Below are 15,482 nucleotides of genomic sequence, written 5' to 3' on the forward strand. Positions count from 1 at the left end.
CTCCCTGAACGAAAGCAGGACCAGCAGACTGACATCTTGGTTTTCTGAGCCCTCTGCCCAGTCCAGACTGAACTTCTGCACAGAGAAGGTTTTTCCAACACCAGCGACGCCGTTGGTCAGAACCACTCTGATGGGTCTATCTTTGATAGACAAACGTTGCTTGTCTGCCTGTTTTTCTTTCTTATGTAAGATTTTAAAGATGTCTTGACATTTAATCAGGGTGTCATGGTGGATCTTGTCTTTGGAAGTGCTCTCAAGCTGCCTGACCTCATGTTGGTTATTAACCTCTCCACTCAGTCCCTCTGTGATGTAGAGCTCAGTGTAGAGCCTGTTGAGGAGGGTTCCACTTCCTGTTGGATCAGGTCCTTCAGTCACACGTTCACATCTCGTCCTCAGACTGGTCTTATGTTGATCTAAAACATCCTGCAGACCAGAGTCCACTGGAAGACAAGAAAAGGGTCCAATCAAACAGATGTTTGCGTGACACAGAATCTCGACTGTGAAGGACCAACTCAAATGTAGAACAATCAGTGGGTCCTACTGGTTCTGGGTCTTTCTCCATACTGGGGACAGGGACAGTCTCCTGCTGAATCAGACTGGTCCCTGTATGAGGTGATGCACTGTCTGCAGAACCAGTGCCCACAGCTCGTAGAGACTGGATCCTTCAGGACGGCCTGACACAAAGCACAGCTGGACAGCCGCTGCTCCTCAGAGACCTGAGTCCTGGTCCTGTCCCTGTGGACATGAAGTAAACTTGGATTAGTTGAGGTGGAGACATGTTGAGTGAGGAAACTTTCTTATTGTTTGACTGGACAGAAGCTGGAAACTCCCAGCTGTCTTTAAATCAGTTTTCCTCCACAGCTGAACTGGCTGATAATGAAGTTTGGAATCTGATCAACATTCAACACTGAGTTTGTCAGTTTGCAAAGGTTTGCAGCTCAACATCAAGATGATCCAGTGAGATGTTCATTGAAGGAAAGAAAGAAGAGAGAAGAAGAGAAATGTGGTGAGAAACAGAAAAAGTGATAAGACAGAAACATTTCCATGTGACAGCAGAAATAAAGTCATCAAACAATGAGACTCCTCAGTCTGAATAAAGGAGATGGAATCATTTTACTAACTCAATGAAAAAGAACCAACTTCCTTTTCCAAAGTGCATCAATGACACCACGTCTGGAAGTGGATCAATCCCTTCAAAGCTGCTCAATAACAGCAGGAAACTGAAGGAGAACTGCATGTTGAGTGAGTTTTTTGGAAGGGTTTCAACCACTGCATTCCTGATGCAACAGCAGCACCAGGGGACTGCAAACATAACGCTGGGAACAACTAGGATGTTTTCAGTCACTACCACTGTAGACACAGGCTGAGCTCTATTTAGAACAGCCAGAGGCCTGAGCTGCTCCACATGTGGAAAGATGTGTTTCTCTTTCCTTAACTGCTTTAGTTTGACTTAGTCTCATTATTGTGTGTGTGTGGTGTCAATCAACTGAAGCATTAAAGTGACAAACTGCTTCCTGTTTGGGTCCAGGATGGGCAGAGTGTTGCTGCATTGATCCAATCCAGGACAACAGCAAAGGGAGGTTCAGTTTGTGGAACACAGTCTCACATTAGAAGAGACAGGTTGAAGAGACATATGCTGTTGTCAGTGCAGCCTTATCCAGGCCTGCTGTTAAGAGGACTTTGTTTCCAGCTGACTGCACGTCTCTTTATGCTACACACTTGTGGGAAATGGATTGAAACACAAGCCTTCAGAAAGTCCAGGCAGCTGATACTGATGTCATGACCATGTTGTTGGAGAGACCTACAGCAGGTCGTCCTGTGGCTGCAGGACTTACTACCTTCCAAGCAGTTTGGTGGAAACTTCTGTCTAAATTTCTTTGCAGCTTCATGGCTCAGAAAATCAAATCTTCTCCAGTTGGTCCAATATTGGGTTTAAGGTGATTACAATGCAGACTGTGGAGACACTGCTGTAGCTGTCTTGGAGGAGGAGCTTGATGGATTTTCAATGTACTGATGTGTTGGACTACTTCCATATTATTTTTGGATCTTTCAGAATCAGAATGAGCTTTATTGCCAAGTGTGTGAGCACAGACACACAAGGAATTTGTTTAGGTACACGGGGGGTACTCCAGTGCAAACAGACATAGATACAAATGCTACAAGGGGTAAAAACAGTAAACATAAATGCTACAGAAACAAATGCTATAAAAAAACTAAAGAAAAATGCACAGATAACCTGAAGACAGAATGTAAGGGGAACTAGGTGGTGTGCAAAGAGCAAAAGGTGCCAGTGACATAGTGCATAGTGCAGGTGGTGGGAGGGGATGGTGGAGAGCTATGAGTTTAAGAGTTGGATGGCCTGAGGGAAGAAGCTTCCTTTGTGCCGGGCTGTCTTGATGTTTGGAGCTCTGAAGCGCCGTCCAGAGGGTAAGAGCTGGAAGAGGTGGTGGCTCGGGTGGGTCGCATCCAGAGTGATTTTCTGAGGTCTTTTTCTCACTCTGGAGGTGAACAGGTCTTGGAGGGTGGGTAGGGGAACACCGATGATCTTCTCAGCAGTCCGAACTGTTCTCTGAAGTCTTAGGATGTCTGATTTAGAGGCGGACCTAAACCAGACAGTGATGGAGGAGCACAGGACAGACTCGATGACTGCTGAGTAGAACTGGGTCAGCAGCGTCTGCGGAAGGTTGAACTTCTTCAGCTGGCGCAGGAAGTACAACCTCTGCTGGGCCTTCTTCATGATGGAGTCGATGTGGAAGTCCACTTCAGGTCCTGAGAGATGGTGGTGCCCAGGAACCTGAATGACTCCACTAGTGCCACAGTGCTGTTCATAATGGTGAGAGGGGGGTGGGTGGGGGCATTTCTCCTGAAGTCATCTCCACTGTTTTGAGCGTGTTTAGCTCCAAGTTGTTGTGGCTGCACCAGCAAGCCAGCTGCTCCACCTCCTGTCTGTATGCAGACTCTTCACCGTCCTGGATGAGACCAATGACAGTGGTGTCATCTGCAAACTTCAGGAGTTTCACAGAGGAGTCACGGGAGGTGCAGTCGTTTGTGTAGAGGGAGAAGCGCAGTGGGGAGAGAACACACCCCTAGGGGGCGCCGGTGCTGGTGATGCGGGAGCCAGAAGTAAATTTCCCCATCCTCACTAGCTGTTGCCTATCCGTCAGGAAGCTTGTAATCCACTGACAGGTAGAGTCAGGAACGGAGAGCTGGGAGAGTTTATTCTGGAGGAGTGATGGGATGATGGTGTTGAATGCCGAGCTGAAGTCCACAAACAGAATCCTTACATAAGTCCCTGGTTTGTCCAGATGTTGCAGGATGTAGTGCAGCCCCATATTGACTGCATTATCCACGGACCGATTGGATCGGTAGGCAAACTGCAGGGGGTCCAGGAAGGATCCAGTGACGTTCTTCAGGTGGGCCAACACCAATCTTTCAAAGGACTTCATGACCACAGATGTCAGAGCCACTGGTCTGTAGTCATTGAGTCCTGTGATTTTTGGCTTCTTGGGGATGGGAATGATGGTGGAGCGTTTGAAGCATGCAGGGACTTCACACAGCTCTAGTGATCTGCTGAAGATCAGAGAGAAGATGGGAGCCAGCTGGTCAGCACAGGTTCTGAGGCATGATGGTGAAACCCCATCTGGTCCTGGTGCTTTCCTTCTCTTCTGCTTCCTGAAGAGCCGACACACATCGTCCACACTGATCTGAAGTGTCGGAGCGGGGGAGAGGGGGTTGATGGTTGGAGATGTTAATGGTTGCTCTGGAGGACAATCAGAGCGGGTGGGGGGGTGATTCAAATCTGCAATAGAACTCGTTCCGATCGTTCACCAGGGTTTGATTGCCTATTGAGGAGGGGGATGGAGTCCTATAGTTGGTTATTGTCCTCAGGCCTCTCCACACTGAAGCAGAGTCGTTAGCTGTAAACTGGTTTTCCAGCTTTTTGGAGTAGCTACTCTTAGCTGCTCTGATCTCCTTATTCAGTGTGTTCCTGGCCTGATTATACAAGACCCGATCACCACTTCTGTAGGCATCTCCTTTGGCTTTAAGAAGCTGTCTGAGTTTTCCAGAGAACCACGGTTTGTCGTTGTTGTATGTTAAGAAAGTCCGGGTGGGAATGTACATATCCTCACAGAAACTGATGTAAGATGTAACAGAGTCCGTAAGTTCGTCCAGGTTTGTGGCAGCAGCTTTCAACAACACTCCAGTCAGTGCATTCAAAGCAGGCTTGTAGCTCCTGCTCTGTTTCCCTGGTCCATCTCTTGACAGTTCTCACTACAGGCTTAGCAGATTTGAGCTTTTGCCTGTATGATGGTATGAGACAGTGGTCAGAGAGTCCTAAAGCTGCTCTGGGGAGGGCGTGATATGCATCCTTTATTGTGGTGTAGCAGTGGTCCAGAATATTGCCCTCCCTGGTGGGGAACTTGATGTGCTGCTTGAATTTGGGCAGTTCGTGGCTCAAGTGTGCTTTATTAAAGTCTCCGAGGATGATAAAAACAGAGTCCGGGTGTTGCTGCTCCGTGTTCGTGATCTCCTCAGCCAGCTGATGCAGCGCTTCGCACACTCGCGCTTGCAGGGGAATGTAAACACTGACCAGAACGCACGAGGAAAAGTCAGAAGAGTCAGAAAAGCGGCCGACAAACAGAGTCACCAAACCTAAACCATGATCAGAGAGCAGAGCATAAAGCACAGCTCTGTTTCTTTAATGGGCTGTTCCTCATTGGTGCCACAATCTTACGCATTAACATTAACGCTGCACATGTGTTTGCATCCAAAAAGCAGCTGCGTTCATTGGGACTGGTTGGCTCAGTGAACTACTGTGCTGCACAGTATTGAGCTGGGTCTCATATTCCATCCTTTGTGGACCTGCTTTGGCTGCGTAGAGTCAAAGTGATGCAGAGACATTTAATAATACTAATAACTGACCACGTTAGCTCTGCAGCTGGAGCTGACGCTCTAGACTGGATGTTCACGTCCTTTCTCACTCGCTGTGAACTGCAGTGAAAAAACCAACCAGTCAACAGAGTTGTGCAGGGGGAGGGACTGTTACCACGGAGATGGTTTTCCACCTGGAAGGTGTGAATTCCTTCTGACGACTGCATTTAAATGCAGATGAAGAGCTTCGGTCTATTGTTTCTGTCGGGGACTACACCAACTACTGACACAGCCTCTTAGAAATTCCAACCACAAATATGTTAATTGGTGTCAGTCGGCCTGAAATGTTTCCAGGAAACAGGTTTTTTCGGACTAAATATCTGATCCTCCAGCACAACAGTCAGTTTTCTGCCCACAGCCTAAATTTGATATATTCTATATATATTTAAAGTTGTATATCTCCTCTCAACCATAGAGTGCAGCTCAAAGGGAAGCCAACGCGTCTCCTGCACCACAGCACTGCATTGTTTTGGTTTTTTTAATTAATCACAGGAAAGGACACCTGATGTTAGTGGATCAGGATTTTGTCTTCCAGACCACAGACTCATCTTCAGCTCAGTTTACACTAGAAACTGTCTCTTACCCTGAGTTTGGGGGTCCAGGTTCAGGACTGAAGGCTGGAGGATTTAACTCTTTGGACCGGTCACTCTTCATGGACAGGCAGCTGGATCCTGGAGACCCTGGTCTGTCCTCCTCTTGCCCACCACAATGACTCATCTTCTGTGGTCTGAGAGGGAAACCAGGGACCCTGGAGACCAGAGGAACAAACCCAGTCAGCTGTCCCCCTGTAACGGCAGCAGCTTCTTTCTGATTGGACATTAGTTTGATGGAACCATCCCAGAGACACAGTGTGACTGTGACGTCAGGAAACACAAGTCTAAACCAGACTCAATCCCCACATTCATCAATGAGATGGATCAATATGTGCAGGTGTCATATTAACACTCACCCTGCTTCCTCCTCCTTCTTCTCTGTGGTCTTTAAAATGGAGTCTGACTTCACACTTTGCTCTTCTTCACATGTGGCAGTGAGTGGACCTCTGCAACACAAACAGGAAGTCAACAACATCACAGGAAGTTCTCAGAGTCTCTCCCAGTGGAAATGGTCCCTCCAGAGGCCTGGTGGTCTCAGTGTTGAACATGTCTCTGGACTATCCCAGTCCTCATTAAAGTAATTATCCAATAACTGTCAGTGAATCTGGACCAGACTCTTATTTTGAAATGTCCCTCCCTGCTGTGTGTCTGTCAGCAGCTCCCTGAACAATTTTCAGCAGCTGCTTTCATTTGATCTTAAACATGATCCTACAGGAACATCAGTGTTTCCTTCAGAACATATGAAAGACTTTGGTATGAAAAGTCTCCTGTGTCATCAGGACATATTTGGTTGGAAATTCAGAGTCCTGATGATTTGAATCGTGGCCAGATCTCCTCTCAGCTCTGTCAGGTGGAAAATGTCTGAGCTCAGAGTTTCAGCCTGACCAAGTGTTGTTGTTTGTTTCAGCCACTAGATGGAGCCAGAACATCTGGAGCTGCAGCTGGAGGGACTTCAACTCAGGAAAACTAAAGATCATAGCAGAAACATCAGTCGATCCACTGATGGGAAATGAAACTGTTCCATCATATTTCAGTCCAAAGAAGAAAAAACAGCTGTGGTTCTTTGTTTCCTGTCCCACTGACTGAATCACAAGGCATTTGGTGTCGTTTTATGCTCATTGTTCATTTCTTTGTTGTTCTTTTGCATCTTTTTGTTTCAGTTTTTGAAACCAACTAGAAATATGTTCCTTCAAACAGAAGAAACTGGGAGTTTGGCTCAGACTCTGGCTCTGCTCTTAGAGCCCCTATAGGCTACATATGCACATGTATGTGGAACATCGGTCTCTGTAATGGTCCCACCGACAGGACACTTTTGCCAGAGACATTTCACCACGGTGCATTCTGGGAATTTCTGACACCACCCTTCATTTTAAAGACTTTTAAAATTAGAGGGGTACTTTACTCTGAAGGGCTCATGGCAAGCTGCTTCGTCGCATGGGATTTACTGGAAAATCTCCATTTACACCAAAACATCGCGATAACAGGGAGTTAACACCTTGTTATCGCGATATTTTGTACGTTTCCATCAAAACTGCCCGAAGGCCCCGTGGACTCCGAGTATTTCCTACTAGATTGTGCCTGTGGAAACACCCAGACCATAACAGGAAATGAATCCACATCCTGTGTTCACGCCTGCTCCTGTGCTGATGTCAGGCCCTGACACAGTCTATCAATCTTTCTTTGTATAGCACCTTCCAACTACCCAGGTTTACCAAAGTGCTTTACAACATTGAAAACAGCAAACTAAAATAAATAACAAATAATACAGGCTATCTACAGTAAAAAAAGAATATAAAATGCACCAAAACCACAGGGTGATGCTATGAACCCAAAGCCAGTCGGAATAAGTAAGTCTGAACTTCAGCTTTAAACAAGGGCAGGTCAGAGATGGTTATAGTGTTTCAGAGTCTGCAAAGAAACGACCAGCCCACTGTTTGGGCCTCGAACAAGGAACTTCTAGCAGATGTGATATAATTAATTTCCAAAAAAAGTATGTAGCTGGATTAAAACCACTTTTTTCCAAAACCTCGGACAGGAACAGTAAATGGGATACTGGTCTAAAATTTGACAGAAGTGCAGGGTCAGGATTGGATTTGTTGGTAAGAGGCCGGACCACAGCATGCTTGGATACATCTTGAATACATTTGGGACAGACCCTGAGCTGAGACAGCTGCTAATGAACAAGAGGAGACATGGCCCCACTGTGGTAAAACCCTGTTTAAGCAGCCTGGATGGAATAACGTCCAGAGGCCAGTTGGTTGGGGACAAGTGCTGGATCACATCAGAGGAGAGATGAGGACACCAACATATTAAACACACAGGAGAAGAGCGTACTATATCAAGTAGTGATATTAATATCCTGCCAAACAGAGGCCACCTTGTTCACAAAATAATGAAGACAGTTATCGCACGTTGACTTTGACCCACGTTGACTGACGTGTGTTAAATAACAGCCTGGAGGTGCTGGACATTTGACAAATATTTACATTTGTCCTGTGCTTGGCCTGGCTGTCATTAAGGGGTCAGAATTAGTCTTAGAAGATCTGTACTTGAAGGTGCGATGGAGTCCAAGATCCCTGAGCAGGTGGAGTGGCAGGAGTTGATAAAGTCCCTGGGACATAGAGGAGAAGTAGCTTCGTCCTGACTGTAACGACTAGTGTTCATGAAAATCTCCAGCTGTGGTAGAGGTGATGGTGACAGGCTGGATTTAGTGGATTTATCAGCAGGAAGAGGAGCCGTAAGTTCAAATATAATAGGGCTTGAGATGCAAGTGTCAGTTATTTCTAAAATGGATACTGGAAAGACCATATGAGTTTATAAGGTCCAGTGTGTGTCTGTGCTGATGTGTGGGGCCGTGTACTGATTGTGTCAGGTCAAAAGAGGACAAGAGACTCTGAATCTCATTAACCAGTTGGCTGGACAGACAACACAAATATATGAATATTAAAATCTCCACAAATGAGCAAGTTGTCAGGGCCCCTGAGCTCTGGGCCCCTGGTTAATCCACCTATGACCTTTAGACAGTTGTAGCATCACCCTTATGGGTCGTCTCATGCACAAATAAACCAGGGAATTGAATGAATATACAATATAGATGAAATGAACAAAGGCAGTGCTACCTGCTCACCTTAGCATGGCTTCCACTGTCACTTCCTGTTGGCTTCATAAGATGCAAGACAAGAAATAAATGAAAATGAGTCAAAAACACACAAACTAAGGCCAGTGAGAAGGCCCATTCACTGCTACTTTCTACAGAACTACATTACAGAGACAAAGGTTGGACTTTTGACTGCACAGCATTTCTTTATATATGAGATTTCTTATATAGTTCATTTAGAAGTAATAATTAGAGTTATTATAGTTTGTTGTTTGGAAATAAATTGAATTCAAATGTCCATCCTGCCAAAATATTCATTGGATCTTTGAAATTGAGTTTGTTTTTAGTTTGATGTCATTATGTATTTTTCATTCATTGTTTCACTAAGAAGAACTCAAAGCTCAAAGTGTGACAAGGACTTTAATCTCACACTTTAGAGGAGGAGGAAGTAGCTTCTATGATTTCCTTGTTGTCATCAGTCTCTTCAGCTTCTGTCCATAACAAAGATCTTTCTCAGACTCTATATTGTCCAGTAACAACAACAATAAAGACGTGGCAGGCTGCTCTTTTCTAAACTCAGAGTGAACAGTGAGGACAATGTGCTGTTCCTTGGGCTTTGAAAAACACCTTCTGGTCCACCTTCATGTCTCTTTGACTCCAGCTGGACCTTAGTGCTGATGAGTGACCCTTTGGACTAACACGTCCATGACGGCAACCTGGTCTGAGGGACACAAGTGTAAACACCTGAAGCTTCCCACAGGAAATAATCACAGATCACAGCTGTATTTTATATTGTTTTATGCTTCACCTGACGCACAACAGACACATGTAGGCCTGAGACAGGCAGGTCTGATCCACTGATATTACATAGACATCACATGTTTTTAATCCAGCTGCAGTGGGGCAGCAATAAAATAGAAAATCACACACACAACGTCAGCCTCACTACCAGTTTGAGTCCACGTGTCACGGGGTGGGTGTGTGTGTGTGGAAGTGCAGGAGAGAAGGCAGGACCCAAATGCAGGACCAACAGGGATTTATTTCCTCCTGGGAAGCTCCAGGGCACAAAACACAAACTCGGGAAAACCGGATAAGACGGTTACCTCTAAGACCGGGTGAGACGGTCGCTACAAAAACACACTTCCTAATAGTGAACACCAACTCAATGCAACTAATGATCCGGAGAAGAACAAAGGAAACCAGAGAACTTAAATATTGAACACAAGACACAGGTGAAAGCAATCTACAACTGATGAACAAACTATGAACATAAAGCTGCCAGAGACCAAAACAGGGGAAACAGGAAGGCCTCACAAAATAAGAGTCCTCTGGCAGGAAGTCCCCAGAGGGACTCATGATTCCACGTGCAGGGAGACGAGACAGAATCACACATTGGATCAGAAAAGACCAAGAGGAGGGAGGTGATTTAGCAGAAGTTCACTCTCAGAGAACTAAATGGCATTTTGTCCTCAACAGATTCCTACGGTAAATACATTCTGTAGATTAAGACGCATAAAGACATATTCAGATTACAGGATATTCAGAAGTCAATGCATTCACATTATACACTAATACTAACTAATATTGGATATAGTGCACAGCCAGGTGGACGTTTTACTTTGAAAGGACACAGAGAGAGTCGGTCGTACGTCGGCCGAAGAAAGAAGTGGTGTATTAGCTTTGGTTACTTATCACATGATGTGGTTCCTACTCTCCTGTTTTTATTTCTGTTTATTTCTCCCCCTCAGTCAGTCGACAATTTGCAATGGCTGGAAAAGCAAAGACAAACAACTGATCCACCTGTTGTGACCAACAGCTGGTTCCTCCTCAGCAGCCTATTCCAGTCCTGTAGCTCAGTGTTAACACATCAGTTTGTTGTCTGAACATCAGCTGGGACATGTCAACAACTTCTCAATAGGAAGAAAAACACCTGGAGAAGGATTTAGCCCAGAAAAGAAAAGCTCTCAGATATTTAACAGAAAACACGTAGTGCTGCTGATGCTTCAAATGCAGAGACCACTGTGCATTAAACAGCAGTGAAGGATGATCATTGGATTCAAAGGCTCATGTAGAAATCCTTTTTTCTTTCTCTCAGCGTCAGCATCATAATGAGATCAAAGAAATGTTGCATGTGTCTGTTTTCATGGAGGACGATGAGTTTGTGTGGACATGGATAAACCTCCAGGCAGCACTGATTCAATCTGTTTTCTGGACTTTAAAGGATTCAAGAGATCTGATTAGACTAATGTTAGGACTTCCTGTTGGGGCCTTAAACACCATCTCACCGTTAAGACGCTGAATCAAATCAATGCCAGTTTGTGTCCCCAGCTGATTGACACACAATATGTTTCTTATGGATGGATATTCACAGCCAGATGCCAAAACCTGTGCAGCTCTGAGTTCTACCAAGATTTAAACTCTACTGGTCTAAAAACAGGTGATGAAAGGGGGCAGGTCAATGTGCACCTCATGTCAAGAAGCTAACAGAGACCTTTTACTGACGGTCAACCACTAATTCCCACTGGAAAAGTAGATGAGACAATCAATGACATGTTTCTGCAGCATTTTCCACAGAGTTTCTGTGAAGTGAGATTAAAGCTGCAGCATCATTTCCTGTAGCTAACAGCTAATAATAATGGAGGAGGCTCATTGGAGAGAGCCATGTGTTTCATTTGAAATACAGGGAGAGTTAGGACTCTGTTCACTTTCAGCTAATTCCAAATGTTAAGATTTAACATGCAGACATGCTCCATCTTCAGACTAACATATTAGAATGAGTAGATCTGAAATATAGAGAAACAAGATTAAAGTCCCAGGTGTCTGCACTGGAGCTGTAACAAACACTAAATAATGTAGTTCTAGGAAATATTTGCATTTGTATTGACTTGTTTGAACAATAAATGGATAATAAGACGCTGCTGACCCAGTTCTACTCAGCGGTCATCGAGTCTATCCTGTGCTCCTCCATCACTGTCTGGTTTAGTTCCGCCTCTAAATCAGACATCTGAAGACTTCAGAGGACAGTTCGGACTGCTGAGAAGATCATCGGTGTTACCCTACCCACCCTCCAAGTCCTGTTCACCTCCAGAGTGAGAAAAAGACCTCAGAAAATCACTCTGGACGCCACCCACCCGAGCCACCACCTCTTCCAGCTCTTACCCTCTGGCCGGCGCTTCAGAGCTCCAAACATCAAGACAGCCCGGAACAAAGGAAGCTTCTTCCCTCAGGCCATCCAGCTCTTAAACTCATAGCTCTCCACCATTCCCTTCCACCACCTGCACTATGACACTGGCACCGTTTTGCTCTTTGCACACCAATTAGTTCCCCCTTTCATCCTGTTTTTCAGGTTATCTGTGCATTTTTCTTTTAGTTTTTTGTAGCATTTCTGTAGCATTTATGTTTACTGTTTGACCCTTTGTGGCATTTGTATTTATGTCTGTTTGCACTGGAGTACCCCCCCCTGTACCTATACAAATTCCTTGTGTGTGTGTGTGTGTGTGCACACTCACTTGGCAATAAAGCTCATTCTGATTCTGATTCTGATTCTAATATGAAGGTTTAAAAGACACAAGAATAGAAAAAGATTTGTACAGCGAAGATCAAAAACTCCAAAGGTTTTATCATCATGTCTCAACAGAAGAAATTTAAAAACACAACCAATCAAAAGAAACAACATGAGACATGAATAAATGTCAAAGATTATTATGTTGTTGCAAACTTGTCCAGTCAGATCAGATTGAAAAATCTCCAATGATTCTTTATTGTAGCTACTTCACTGCACTGGTTTATGTGTGTATTGAATAATTCAACTGGAAACAATCACTGGAAAGTTTGAGACACCAAATCAGGCTGATTCAGACATTTGGAGATAAACTACATGTGAAATATACATGAAGATCAAAAATGATCCCAAGATTTAGTTTAGAAAATAAAGGAGCTGAGTGTTCAGTTCATCTACTTAGAGCAACTCTCACAAATCTTTTCTGGAAACATCCTTGGAAGTTAGGAAACAATTTGTTGAACCAACCTGTTGATTTTGTTGATGATGTTATTCCAGTTTCCATGATATTTCATCTTAGTTTGGCATCAGACTTTTTCCTGATGACGTCTGAGAAAGTGGATTATTCCTAAAGTAAAGACAATCATTAGATTTACAGGAAATATTACACACTTCAATTTACTGAGATTGAAGAAAAATCTATTCCATTGACACAACTGAGACATTTTTCTAGTTCACCATTTGTGTTGTTCATTTCCCAAATCCACAGTTTGGAAAATGGAAAAAACTAGAACATCATGTGCATAATGTAGGTGAAGGAGCAGGAGTCATGTGATGAATAAGAACAGGCCCTTTTGGTACCACACAGGAAATATCAGCAGTATATTATTGTTAATATCAGTTCAACACTAATATACTGATTCTGATTAGCAATAGAATTGAATTCAACTGAGGCTCTTATCTTAGACTCCCTGGTCATATCTACCATGGGGAAACTCATTCTAGTTCAATCTCTTGGTTTCAATCTGACATTTGTGTTGGACTTTTGTTTTCAGACAAAGGGGGAAAGTAGAGATGGAAAGTTCAGAAGGTGTTTGGTGACACAATGGGAAATAACAGAGGTTTTGAAATATCAGTGTTGTTGAGGTTAACAAGGATTGTGAGGATGAGGATGGATTTATTTCCTAAAACTAGAGGAAAGTAACAAACGTCTGTATATCTGACTGTGGCCTTAGCAAAGCTTAGTGTGATGAAAACCAAAAGACAAAACAGCCATTACTGCTACGTCTTGTGACTAACGAGTCCTTCTGACTTCTCCTCGTCTCATCCAATCAACATCACATAGATGAGAAACCAAGAAGCTGGACGCTCCAAACAAACACTGCACATCAGTTCCCAAAACTTCAAGAGCAAAGAGACAAAGTAAAAACCTCAGCACTGACTGAAACATGTTCCACTTCCTGAGCTTTGACAAATCAAACACACATTGCATTGGTTTATTTCTGCTTCATACAAACACATTGTTTTAGAAGATTCTCTAGATAGATTTTCAGTAGTTGTCACATAGACAGTATTTCAGCACAGCTTGAAGAACTTGACTCCACACATCACAGATGCCAAAACAAGAAAGAACTTATCAATCCTTTTGGCTCATAGGCCACTGTTGTTTTCTTTTTCACCTGTATAACAAACATTATTGGCTCATATGTTTGATGGTCTGTTTCCTGTTTCAACTGAACAACAGATAAATGACTTCACTTCATTCTCATCATGACAAGACAAATGTCTATATTCCTCAGTACTGACTGCACACGTGATACGTAAAGCAGGAGCTGTACTCATGCTCCATGCAGAGGACCAAGAGAAATATGCTCATATACCCTCATTTCCAGACTAGAAGGCACTTTGTTTACTTGTCCTGTGACTTTCCACAGTCACTACCTTTAGAATAAACTCAGGACTCAACTGAAGATAATCTGAATATACAGATCAATCAATATGTTGACATTAAACTCTGACTCCTCATGGAACAGCAGTGAAAATGCTGCTCCAAACAAAGAGCTATACTGCAGACTGCAAAGTGCAGCTAATAAAGTCTGCAGCTGAAACCCAGTTTGGACTGAGTGTTGACATTCAGACAACCTGAGAGAGGAGGAGGAGACGCTGCTTCACCTTCTCCCTGATGTTGGTGCAGTTGTTCTTTGACACAGATTAATGAATTTCATCAAGCACTTCTGCTTGTTGTTCTGTCTAGTCCACGTTCTTCACAGGCTCATTTAGACTAGAATTAGAATCATTAGAAATGGAACTTATACAGCCAAGAGACTTCTAGATGTTCTTTTCTCTTCAACAAGGCTGTTTTAGCTCAAAGTCACTAATATTCTGCTGCCACTTATAGTCTGGAAAATACACTCCAATATTTTTCTGTCTATGAGATTTGTTTTTTATTTGTGCCATCAAAGAAGAACTGGAGCTGCAGCCTGTATATTAATCAACAACTAGTTTCAGATGCTTGTCACTGATTTAATTGTCAGAGATTCTTCAAATGAGGCTCCAGGCAGTTACAGATGGTCACATGGACACAACTGTCCTTCTCATTGGATGTTCTTCTTCTAAGACAAATCCAATGCACCTTAACCTTCAGCACTTCTAACAAGAACTGAAAGTAATTATCTACAGTGTTCACCTTGTCAGCACTGACACTGAACCTGTATTCAATGCATATACAAAGCATGTCCCACACTAAAGGAAATGATCCTGCAGCAGCGTTGACCCATTGGATATGTGAATAAATATGTGAATCTTCTCCCTGTAATCATCATATGCACATACGAGGCTGAGTTATGTTCATGTCTGGACCAACAGAGTCAACTGTTTTTACACCTGCTGTTTTTTAGGAGCAGAAACTAAACAACCATCAGATAAAAACCAAGTATTTCTGCTTTGGACGTCCACTTAGGATGCACAAGCTGTTGGAAGTGCATCAAGACAAACTCTAACTTAACCTCATCCCTTTATTCCAGGCTGGTAAACCCAATTCTTTGTCCTACCAATGACAGCCTCACTACACTGTGTGCTTCAATGAGAAAGTCCATCCCTGTGAAACACCAACACACTATTGACTTTTTCTCACTTATTTCACCTAGAAAGAAAATCTAGAGCACAGACAGACTAAAGCTCTCACACATTCACTTGGTCCAACTAGGGACTACTTCGGATTTTGAAAACAGTGTGACCCAGTTTTAACCAAGACCACATCCTTCTCCCTCAGACCCACAGTGTAACCTGCTGATTTCCAGGGCCAGTTGTGTAAAAGAAGAACAGACAGTTTTTTTTTTCCGACCTTCTCCACTTACGGTCA

General features: G+C 43.6%; 1 protein-coding gene across 1 annotated transcript in view; it reads right to left on the minus strand.

Annotated features, from left to right (window-relative positions):
• Positions 1-116: 116 nt before the first annotated feature.
• LOC113121947 (tripartite motif-containing protein 72-like) overlaps positions 117-15,482 on the minus strand; it is a 30,983-nt gene continuing 15,617 nt past the window's right edge. Inside the window, exons 2-5 of the mRNA XM_026292839.1 lie at positions 5,516-5,717; positions 542-735; positions 419-440; positions 117-180 (exon numbers count right to left, since the gene is read on the minus strand). Coding sequence (XP_026148624.1) covers positions 117-180; positions 419-440; positions 542-735; positions 5,516-5,649 — 414 coding nt within the window. The 5' untranslated portion in view covers positions 5,650-5,717. The remainder of the gene's footprint in view (positions 181-418; positions 441-541; positions 736-5,515; positions 5,718-15,482) is intronic.

This window comes from Mastacembelus armatus, chromosome 20 (genome assembly GCF_900324485.2).
Source record: "Mastacembelus armatus chromosome 20, fMasArm1.2, whole genome shotgun sequence".
Lineage (NCBI taxonomy): Eukaryota > Metazoa > Chordata > Actinopteri > Synbranchiformes > Mastacembelidae > Mastacembelus > Mastacembelus armatus.